This window comes from Primulina eburnea, chromosome 12, assembly GCF_022965805.1.
Source record: "Primulina eburnea isolate SZY01 chromosome 12, ASM2296580v1, whole genome shotgun sequence".
In the NCBI taxonomy this organism is placed as follows: domain Eukaryota; kingdom Viridiplantae; phylum Streptophyta; class Magnoliopsida; order Lamiales; family Gesneriaceae; genus Primulina; species Primulina eburnea.
In genome coordinates, this window is record NC_133112.1 from 33081367 (window position 1) to 33093677 (window position 12311).

A 12311-nucleotide genomic window follows, 5' to 3' on the forward strand; every position below is an offset into this window, starting at 1 on the left:
TCATTCCCGATTAATCTTAAATTACGGTAATTATACCCAAATCATTTCAGATTACGGTAATCAAATTCTCGGGCCTTACAATATGCATGGCTCACGAGCTTATTCAAGCCTTTATCGAGCTTCAACAAGCTTATTAAATATGGAATTATACATTTAAATTTTCATTAAATTAATTAAAAATTAAACTATATATTTAAAGAAAAATATATTATTCTTATTAAAATTTGTAAATTTATTATATAAATAAATTTAATATATTTTTCTATATATTTAATAAATAATATGCAAAATTAATAAATCAAATATCAAAACTATTATTTTTTCATATAAAAGATTAACTTATCAACGAACATGTTCACGAGCTAACGAGCCGAATACTGTAAAGCTTGAGTTTGGTTTGTTTATCTTAACGAGTTTCATTAAACGAGCTCAAACGAGCTTTTATCGAATCGAGCTTCGAATAGCTCACAAACGATTTGGTTCGTTTACCTCCTAAATGTAGATATTCGACAATCAAATTAAAGTACCGATTCACCAAATTATAATTTTTGGGTTTTTGAATAGCAAATAAAAAAATCAATATTAAAGTTCTCACACTACAGAGATGAAAAAGGAATCGAAATATATATTTTTGCAACGAAGATTGGAGTTGAATATTGAACGAAATGATAACTATTCGGACCGAAAACATTTTACAGAATGACTGACTTGAAAAATTTTATGGAAAAACTTGTGTGAGACGATCTCACGGGTCGTATTTTGTGAGACGAATATCTTATTCGAGTCATCCATGAAAAAATATTATTTTTTGTGCTAAGAGTATTACCTTTTATTGTGAATATCGGTAGGGTTGACCCGTCTCACAGATAAAAAATTTGTGAGACCGTACAGACAAGACACTCAAAATTTTACTGATTAAATTACAAATGTGAAATTTTTGTTTAGCTTATAAACCGAGAGAAACACCCTCGTAATAACAAATAACAGTTGTTTCATCCGAGGTTTTTTCTTGTAATCGTAAGTCATGCAGGACTGCAAGTAAAAATGTCATGTATTTGTGTGTGTGTGTTCCAGTTTCACCGGTTCTATGAATAAAAAGAAGAAATAAAAAACATTTGTATTTTGCACTCTACCACAATGAGCTGTACATAAGTGTAAAATTTATCTGGTAGGACGATTTCAAATTAAGGTTCGAGATTCAATTATATCAAACATCTTCCGAATTCAAAAAGAAACGTAAGATATAGTGCGACTTCAAGACGTAAACGAAGCCTTCCCTCTAGTATCTGTCAAGAAATCAATACTCGTATGAATAAATCAATTCCAATCCAAAAAAATTTCTAACATGAGGAATGCCAAGAAAGGGCAATAAAAGTTTGATAAATACAAGATAAAAACTATTCAATCACATGAAAATAAACTCTAACAAAAACTTATGTACAAACTCACTGTGAATCCAAGAATGTGTTCGATTCTCCCAGATGTTTTGCGAAAATTTTATGACATGAATAATTCTGGGTATTCATTCAAAAACAACACCCCCGAATCTTTTGTCAATGGGTTCACAATTTGAACCTTTGTTGTCACGTCACTATCGTACACAGTTTCCGGGTAACAGAAATTTATATCGGTCGGCATTCTCCAAAAGATATGCAGGGAGATGAACCGCCGAGTATGAATGTGGTATAGGTCCCATTTTCCCAATGATTTCTTTGAAAGTGTACTCCTCGGGTAGCATATCAAACAAATCATCACCTTTGCAGATTGCTCTCTGGATTCTTGTGGGATTCAAGAAATGAGAAAATCTCACCCGATCGACGTGACTGTAAGCTTTCATCTTGAATATGAACTCACGAATGTGTCTAAAGCAAAAGCTACAGTGCCATCCTGAATCGACCAAGATTTCATCAGACTGCCTATAGTGAGCATATTTCGTCTTCCCCGACTGATAAATGTGAACCGATGCTCTCCAGCTACTATCGTCAACGAGAAACTCAAAGGAATACAAGTAATTCTTCAAACGAAGATGGAGAACTGGAGGTATTCCATCACACCACCTCAGTAGATTAATCGTGTGCTGACTCGGTATCTCATCGACATCAGACATTATCAACAAGTCATCATCTTGAATCCCGGCTTGTTTAAGAAGATAATCTAGTGCAAGCCTCTGGTATGCTTCCTCAACAAATGGGTTCTCTCCCTTCTTAAATCGCCCCGGAACTTGCCCATAGGTTAACCGTGCCTCAAGAAATTTGAACTGGTCTTGGACAGAGGAAAATACATAAGGCTTAGGCAACCCAGTGAAAGTCGAATTTGACTCGAGCAATACAAACTCAGTTACATAAGGGTACAATTCTTTCCACCGTATCTTGAGAATGTCAACCTCATTGTTAAACAACACGACATCATAAACACGCCTAGGATACTCCCTTATTTCCCAGCCATGAAGTTTACATAGATTCTCCATGGACACATTCTCATGATAGTAGTGAGGCATTTCGTGGAAGGACTTCGGCGGAGAGTCCCACAAAGGCCGTAAAAAGTATGTAATCTTCTGGCCATGCGCATAAATAATGAAGACGCAAGTCGGCACCATCACAAATAGAAAGAGATATCCTTTTATATCCAGCCCACGCAGAATACACTTCAATCTCGACATACTCAAGGTCCGTCCCGAATCCTGCAGAATAAAAAACATAACTAATTCAAAACCAAAAAGCTATTTTACGAGAATCGAAACTTGACAACAACATGGTGAAAAAAAAACCATAAAGCGTAATTTAAGTATCCACATGCTGCTATACTTGAATGCAAAAGAAGCATTGGGGAACAAAAAATTATCTTCAAACATTTAAAAATCATAAAAATGGGATCTTGAACCTCATGTTTCAGGTTTCTACGCAAAAAATATCATACAAGAGAGATTTGATCGACAGAACTTGGTCAAAAATCACACATCAATCTGTAGTCATCTGATCGCAGTAAATTCAATCCACCACCAATCCAGCAGGGGCAAAACTAGCTCCCCAATTTAAAATTTTCCATGGCATTCACCTTTATTTTCCCCAAAAAACCAGCACACGCCCAAAAAATGAAAAGGAAAGCTATCCAGCATTAAAATTCCCGATCAGGGGGTCAAACCCAAAAACCTTATGCATCATTCATTATCTTTTGAAAAATCAAAAATCGAAATTTTCTCGAAGCAAACCAAACCCTTAATTTACGCTAACAAAATCCCAATCAAGATAAACAAAAAAGATAAAGGAAAGCTACCTCGCCGCAGGATTTGCCGCATATATCATCGCTCTTCTTGGAACAATGATAAGATCCCCCTTCAGCCATCAAAACACTTTCTCCCAAAATCAACTCTAAATTTCAAGATCAAAAAGGAGAAAAAAACGTAAATAAATTAAAACCCAATGAAGATCTCCTCTCTCTCTCTCCAAGCTTGAAAATTTCTGCAACGGGGGGGTTACGAAAAAATTCAAACTTATACAAATAACCCAATTTCTACCAGGATAACAAAAAGAACACCCAGAAATAAAATCGGAAACTGAAACAGAAATCTGCGTCAATTTGTCTCCCTGGGTGTGGATGGGTGCAAGGAAGCCGTTTCTCTTGTCTCATTACCCACATGCCCTTGTATATATCTTTCAAGGCCGGGAATATTTCTCTTTACTTGACCAAAATGCCCATCGTCGATTTCATCCCAGCTGATCAATATATGGGTATTTTGGTGTTTTCACTGGATGCAATTTGATTTGATTGGGACTCCGTCCCTAAAACACGTCTATTGACTTGCTCAAGTATAACTTATGCGCGTGGAAGTCCGAAACATTAAAATCTCCATAAATTATTAATATTAAAATATGAGAAAAATTTGTGTAAGACGATCTCACGGATCGTATTTTGTGATACAGATCTCTTATTTGGGTCATTCATGAAAAAGAATGATTTTTTATGCTAAGAGTATTACTTTTTATTGTGAATATCGCCTATTGGTAGGATTGACATGTTTTATAGATAAATATTCGTGAGATCATCTCACAAAAGACCTAATCTATTAATATTCTATATTTAAAATAATCTTTATTAAAATTTTCAATCTATATATATATATATATATATATATACATATTTTTATATAACATATACAAATTAAATACATTTAAAATCTTGCGTGATTTTATATAACATATACAAATTAAATACATTTAAAATCTTGCGTGATTTTAAAATTTTCAATATATATGTTTGATATATATATATATGTATATATATATATATATATATATTTTTATATAACATATACAAATTAAATACATTTAAAATCTTGCGTGATTTTAAAATTTTCAATCTATATGTTTGATATATATATATATATATATATATATATATATATATATATATATATATATATATATATAATTATATATATTTAAGAAATACATTTAAAATCTTGCGTGATTTTAAAAAAATAATGGTAAGAGAATATCAATTAATTTCATAACTAAATTTTTCACATATGCTAAAGTAGTATTTGCAAAAATTTAATTTTAAGTGTATCCAAACTTCTAGTCAACGAAAATTTTGAAATGGACGTAGAAGTTGAAAACCACTTAAAATAAACTCTCATAAACATTACTTAATTAATGGAGGAAAAAAATTCAACTTTGATACAATAATAATGATATGTTTGGATTGGACTGTTACAAGAGTAGGTCTCTTGTGAGACGATCTCACCGAATATTTATCTGTGAGACGGGTCAACTCTATCGATATTCACAATAAAAAGTAATACTCTTAGCATAAAAGTAATATTTTTTTATGGATGACCAAAATAAGATAACCGTCTCACAAAATACGACCTGTGAAACCGTCTCACACAAGTTTTTGTCATGTTACAAGTAAGTCAAGAGAATCTTAAATATGCATAATAAATATTTATTCAGAAATTATTGGAGGAGACGAAGTTTGTACTGCATATTGGATTAGATCGAGTGATTGAAAGGGAAAACTTTGGATCGACCGGATTAAGTTTTGGATCAAGTGATTAGCATAGTCGAAACTGTATTATTTGGACGATAGTGTTGTTGTCTTTCCTATCACTACCAAATAAACTCTCAATTAATATTTAAATGTGTATAAATTCATGCATAAATTTGTGTGTATGTAATAAATGGTTATTTATTACAGGGATCACATAATCAGTGTTCGAAAATCATAATCAAAGAAAATGGTTATTTCAAAAAATAGATACATCCCAAGAATGAAATCCAAATACTGAGAAACAAAATATGAATATCATCCAGCAGCCAGCGTTCGATGAACATGAATCAAAATCTTCCGAAAAATAGCTTCCTACTCCAACCTCCTTCAATTTGTATGATAAATTGAGATAATAAATCGAAATATAAGTATAACATAAAAATTTTTAAATTCTTATTATAGTGAAACTTAAGTCAAAAGTGTGATGATACAAAAATGTTAAATCGCATCATTCACAAGAAATTAAAAGCATTATGTCCATGTATATGTGAGTAAGATGTAGATCACCTAAAATGAAAAAGATCACTTAATTTTTGTTTGCAAGCCTATTTCTTTTTTATTTTTCAATGTACGAAGCTTTAGTGTGTTATAATCTAAATATATATAAATAAAATATCAAAAGATCACCTGTATAAAATAAATTAAAAAGACAAAAATTTGTGTGAGACGGTCGTATTTTGTTAGATGAATCTTTTAGTTAGGTCATCCATGAAAAATTATTAATTTTTATTGTGAATATCGATAAAGTTGACCTATATCACAGATAAAAATTCGTAAGACTATCTAATAAGAGACTTACTCAATTAAAAATACGTTCAGAGTCCAGTCTTTTTTCCTCTTGATTGATTCTAATTTAGGTCAACCATATATATTCTACCATTCGACGTTTTACATAGTCATATTACATGTGTCAGCAAACTAAGTCAAGTAAAAGATGTGTATCTTTTCATTAAAAAAAATATTTGTATTTATAAAAATCCAACGCACATCATAAGAAAAATATTATTTTGAAAATTTGCTATATTAATTCTATTTAAGCAAAAAAAAAAAAATTAGCAATTCTGTTGAAGTAATTTGATACGTAGCCAAACTTGAGTTATAGTTTTAGAGCTTATGTATGTACCACGTTAAATTTTAAAATCGAATTGAAATGTGATATCCTAAAATAATTATACAAAAATTCAAATTTTTTCTTCAAAAATAACTTTTGCAACCTTGAAACAACCATCGGTATTTTCTTTGATTTAATGGGTTCGTTGAAAGACTTATTTTTGTTTCAATTTCAAATTTTTTTTTTTTAAAAAGGTGTAGAATCGAGCGCTTATCGCTTTACCAAAAGCTATAGCTAGTAGTAATGGTGCAACTCAAATCTTTTAAACCGCACGGCAGCTCAAGCACCACGATTCGATCGCTCTACCAAGCAGGGACAATTATTACACCCAACAAGCTCCCTCCCAATAATTGCACTCTTTGCAATCAATGAGAATTGAACTCGTGACCTTGGCTCTGATACCAATTGTAGGACCGAGCGCTTGCCGTTTTACCAAAAGTTATAGCTGGTGGTAATGGTGCAACTCAAATCTTTTAAACCGCACAGCAGCTCAAGCACCACGGTTCGATCGCTCTACCAAGCAGGGACAATTATTGCACCCAACAATCTCCTTCCCAATAATTGCACTCTTTGCAATCAATGAGAATCGAACCCGTGACCTTGGCTCTGATACCAATTGTAGAATCGAGCGCTTGCCGCTTTACCAAAAACTATAGCTAGTAGTAATGGTGCAACTCAAATATTTTAAACCGCACAGCAGCTCAAGCACCACGATTTGATCGCTCTACCAAACAAGGACAATTTTGCTTAACAAAAAATCTTGAAATGTTGAGGAAGAATCGTGATTTATAACAATTACTTTTTTTGGTAATGGTATGAAACTAGTCAATGCATTTTTATATTATATTGGCTTAAGTTTGCTTATTATTTTTTAAATAATGACAACATGTTTCACTCTGTTTACATTTTCCTTCAATTAATTAATGTATTTTTAGAATTAAAAATTAGTCAATAAACATTGGAAAAGATAATTAATACTCATTTTTAATAGCATTAAAAAACGTTATAGTTATATTTTAATTTTCTCTCCTAGGGTTTCCTCGGGAAGCCGCCTGTGAGAATTCTTCCCTACCTTGCTGTAGGTTTTCCATAAAGTTCATGCTAGGCTTGGTCTAGCATCTCTATGGACCCCGACGAAGTAGTTCGATTGGTTACTGCCCTCAAGTTGTCTTCATCACCAAACAAAGATCCACCTATAACGTTTGAGGCAGACTCCCTATTAATAGGAGAGCGGCGTATTGGGAGGTGCCTTGTGGCAAAGGTTTTCTCATGTAAGTCCGTAAACCACGAGGCTTTTGTGAATCAAATTCCACGCATACTACAAGCCACAAAACATATTGAGATAGGAGGCTTGGGAGACAATCTTTTTCTCCTAGATTTCAAATCCATACAGGATAAAAATCGTGCTCTCTATGGTGGCACATGGGATTTATTCAGAGATCTGATTATTTTCGGGAGCCGAGTAGAATGCAAACGCCGAATACGATGTCCTTTACGGAGATTTCTATCTGGATTCAATGTTATAATCTCCCACTTATATTCCTGCATAAGGACTTTCTGGAGGAACTGGGCAACCACCTTGGGGTGGTTGAAGAGATTGACACGAAGGAGAACGGTTTTGCTATGGGCAGATACGCTCGTGTTAAGGTACGCATTCATATATCTAAGCCATTAAAGCAACATATTCAACTTTCTCTTGCTAGTGATGAGGATGATGTTTTTGTGATTTTGTCCTAAGAAAGATTGCCGGATTTTTGCTACAACTGTGGTATTATTGGACACTCCTTCCGGAAATGTGATGTTGAGCCTCAGGAGAAGGGAAAGCTGAATTATGGTAGTTGGTTGAGAGCAGTACCAAGAGGCGGGGGACCTGTCAAATCTCGGCAATCCTCCCCACCGAAGTTACATGGTAACAAGCAATTCTTTACTTCGTGTAGCCCTTCGAGTGATTCTGAGGAGGTAGGAGGAAGTACTTCCAGTGGATTCCTACACAAGGATGAAGAGTTGGTCATCGTGGCCAGACAAAGTCAAGACTTCAAATCTAAAGAAGGTAGCATAATGGCAACCGAAATGAGGGGAGTTTCAACATTGCATGGGAAACAGGTTGCTAGTGAACCACATCACAGCCATCACCATTCGGATGTGGAGCAGTTGATTCCAGAAACGAGCATTCACAAGGCTCAGCCGATTGCAAAAGTTGTTAGCCCTGATAATCTAATGGAAGATCAGGATACAACGAAGGTTCCTAAGCCTAAGTCTCAAACTCGCTAGAAACATAGGGCCAGAGAGAAGGGTTCGTTTTCAGGCCAGCAACATAATATGCCCATTCCGTTAAGTTGTAGGGTTGATGGAGAGTTGGACGCTCAGATGGAGCCTCAAGTGCTTGGTACTAAACGAGCCCTTGAAGAGACTGGGGAAGGTGACAACAGTGCATTTCCGGCGGTGGTTGCTAAGCAACCCCGCCGATACCAATGAGTTGTATAATCTGGAATGCTCGGGGGCTTGGGAACCTAAGGGCATTCCATGAACTAAAGCGATTAGTCGCTGAAAAGGACCCGTCTCTTATTCATTTCAGAATCGAAAATGAGAGAATATCAATGTCGATGGTGGAAAAATATCCTTGGTTTTTTTGGTATGTTTACTGTGAACTGTAAAGGTAGAAGTGGGGGATTGATTCTTTTTTGGAAAGCAACGCTGGATGTCTCGATTCACTCATATTCTTCTGGCCATATTGATTGTCTGGTAAAGCATTTTGAAAAATGCTGGAGATTCACGAGATTTTATGGCAACCCAGAGGTTTCAAAGAGATATCTATCTTGGAAGCTTCTGTGGCGGTTATTTGGGAATCAAGATCGCAGAGGCGTCCCGTGGCTCGTGAGAGGGGACTTTAATGAAATCTGCATCGATCGGGAAAAAGTGGGAGGTAATTTGAGGTCGTTACATCAGACCCAGGCATTCCGGGATGTCCTTGATGACTGCACACTCCAGGATTTGCATGGCGGAGGGGAGTTTTTTACATAGGTTAATCGCTGCTCGACTGATGAACTCATCTTTGAACGTCTTGATCGGTATGTTGGTACGTTGGAGTGGCGCCTCTTGTATCCCATTGCCAGAGCCCAATCGTTGAAATTTTATCATTCCGATCATAGGCCGATTCTTATGGATCTGGGCCCCGGGGCAACAACTTTTCATCCTCATAACCCGAGGTTCCATTTTGAAACCCTCTGGGCCACCGAAGTGGATTGCGCATAAGTAGTTGCCCATGGGTGGTGCTCTTCTGATGCTACCCTTAAGCTTTCTGACCACATTAATAAACGCAAGTTGGCACTCAGTGCATGGGCTGGTGATAGATTTCGTCGCATTCTCAGAAAAATTAAGCAAAAAAGAGCCCTCTTAAACAGATTGAAAACTAAGGACAAATGGCATGATTCGGTAGTCCACATCCAGGAACTGGAGAAACAAATTGAACACCTTTCTTCTAAGGAGAAGATCTATTGGAAACAATGTAGTAGGGTTAATTGGCTGGCGCACGGGGACAAAATTCGAAATTCTTTCATGCGTGTGCTTCTAACAGAAGGGCGAAGAACCTTATTAGCGGGCTGCTTTCGGCGCATGGAGACTGGTTCCGAGAAAGAGGGGATGGCAGAGATTGTGGTGGACTATTTTTCTAATTTATTTAAATCTGATGGCCCTTCGATGCAGGATATGAACCAAGTGATAGATTGCGTTCAACCGAAGATTAATGCTCAGATGAATTCGGTTTTATGTGTTCTTTTTTCGGGTGAGGAAGTCAAGAAAGCTTTGTTCGATATGTATTCGGAGAAATCTCCAGGCCCGGATGGCATGTCGGCATCTTTTTCCAGAAATATTGGCAGGTGGTAGGTTTGGAGGTTACAGAGACCGTTCTAAGAGTTCTAAATGAGGGTTCTCGGCTCCAAGACTGGAATGAGACTATAATTACTCTCATCCCAAAAATTAAAAACCCATTGCTTATGAAGGATTTCCGGCCTATCAGCTTATGTAATGTCTGCTACAAAATTGTCTCACGGGCCTTGACCAATCGTTTCAGGAAGATTCTGGATATGGCGGTAGATGAGTTTCAGAGTGCTTTTGTCCCCGGCAGACTGATTACAGATAATATCTTACTGGGTTTTGAGGCTCTGCACTGGATACTGAGTAAGAAGAAGGGGAACAAGGGTTATGTGGCTTTAAAGCTTGATATTAGTAAGGCGTACGATAGAGTTGAATGGGGTTTCCTAGAACGAATTATGGGCAAGCTTGGGTTCGATCCTATCTGGATTGAGAAGGTGATGTGTTGTGTTCGTACGGTTAATTACTTGTTTGTACTCAATGGTGATATTGTAGGCCATGTTAATCTGCGCAGAGGATTGCGTCAAGGTGACCCCCTATCACCTTTTCTGTTTGTATTGTGTGCTCAAGGCTTATCATCGATTCTGAGCTCCTTTGAATCTCGCAAATGGATCAATGGTGTTCGTATAGAGACCTCTAGTCCACAGATATCTCATCTATTTTTTCCTGATGACAGCCTCATCTTTTTTAAAGCTACTCTCGCAGACTGTTTAAATATCCTCCAGTGCCTATTGATGTATGAAAAAGCTTCGGGACAGCTCATAAATTTTGAGAAATAATATTTATCCTTCAGTCCAAATACGAAGCAAGAAATTATTGACCGGATTAAAATGACGCTGGCGATATCCATTACACAAGGCCATGAGATTTATCTGGGCTTACCGACTTTCTCTCTGCGTAGTAAAAAAACTCCAGTTTAGGTATTTAATTGAGGCTGTGTTAAACGCCTGAAAGGTTGGGGTGATAAGACATTTTCTGCAGGAGGTAAGAAGACGTTAATCAAGTCAGTTTTACAGTCTATCCCGACGTATGCCATGTCTTGTTTCCACATACCTAAGTCGATTTGTGAGGCTATTGAACAGGAATGCGCGAATTTTTGGTGGGGCATGGAAGAAGGAAGGAAGCGTATGCATTGGATAGCATGGCATACGTTATGTGAGCCAAAATGTATGGGAGGCATGGGATTTCGGAATCTGGAAATGTTCAACGGATCTCTTCTTGCGAAACAGGTGTGGAGAATTTCCATTAATCCAGAATCTCTTGTAGCCCAGGTTCTAAAGGCGAGATTTTTTAAATATAATGATATTATGGACACCCAGCTAGGGAATAACCCATCTTTTATTTGGAGTTCACTTCTGTGGAGTAGGGAGCTTCTGAGGAATGGACTCTGTTGGCGGGTTGGAAATGGGAAAAATATCGCAACTTTTAGAGACCAGTGGATTCCAAGATGTAGATCCCTTAAGCGGTCTGATGATACCCAGAATTATCTTGATATGGTGAAATCTCTCATCGAGAATGGAGCATGGAATGAGCTGTTGATTCGTAGCACTCTTCTGTCTTATTTAGTGGAAGATATTCTAGCTATCCCGATTGCAAGTAATCGGAACGAGGATTCTAGATTTTGGCTCTATGAGCCCAAGGGAAAGTATACGGTTCTGAGTGGCTACAAGCTTTCAAATAAGGCTCTTTGAGACCCCAAAACATAGCTCGGACAACCATACAAAATCTTGGTGGAAATTCATATGGTCCCTGTCAGTTCCTACTAAGGTTCGGATCTTTTGGTGGAGAGCAATGCACAACATCATTCCCACTCGAGCGAACTTGGCGCGACATCATGTTCCTGTGATAGACTTGTGTCCACTGTGCGGATATGGCCACGACTCAACTGAGCATGCACTTTTTTGGTGCCCCATAGCAAAAAAGTGTTGGAAGGATACAAAATTTTATATCTTTCTGAAACATGTGAAAGATATGGATGAAGACAGTGCTTCGCAAGGAAGATATGGAGGATTTTGTGATGATAACATGGGCGGTGTGGCATGATAGACTGAGGATTGTGCATGAGAAAGTGCCAGACAGCGCCCGGTTGGATGTGAAGTGGAGCGCCAATTTGCTGCAAGAATTTAAGGAAGCTCGAGAATCCTTATGTACTGTGCATGTTCAGAAGACATCTTCCCAGCTTGAAAGATGGATGAGACCACCGGTGAACACCTTGAAACTAGAGGTTAATGCAGCGATGAACTATGAAACCGGGGGTTACTCAATTGGAGGTGTTGTGCGA

The 12311-nt window shown here is 36.9% G+C and overlaps 2 protein-coding genes across 2 annotated transcripts; one reads left to right on the forward strand and one right to left on the reverse strand.

Moving 5' to 3' along the window:
* Positions 1-1307: 1307 nt before the first annotated feature.
* On the reverse strand, positions 1308-3631 carry LOC140807388 (uncharacterized). Its single transcript, XM_073164218.1, has 2 exons — positions 3274-3631; positions 1308-2680 (listed from the first exon to the last, which is right to left on the reverse strand). The coding sequence occupies exons 1-2, from the start codon at positions 3340-3342 to the stop codon at positions 1592-1594; spliced, it is 1158 nt and encodes a 385-aa protein (XP_073020319.1). The 5' UTR covers positions 3343-3631; the 3' UTR covers positions 1308-1591.
* A 4848-nt stretch (positions 3632-8479) lies between these two features.
* On the forward strand, positions 8480-11721 carry LOC140806829 (uncharacterized). Its single transcript, XM_073163355.1, has 5 exons — positions 8480-8579; positions 8817-9083; positions 9417-10035; positions 10230-10558; positions 10985-11721. Exons 1-5 carry the CDS (start codon positions 8480-8482, stop codon positions 11719-11721), a joined length of 2052 nt encoding a protein of 683 aa, XP_073019456.1.
* Positions 11722-12311: the final 590 nt, after the last annotated feature.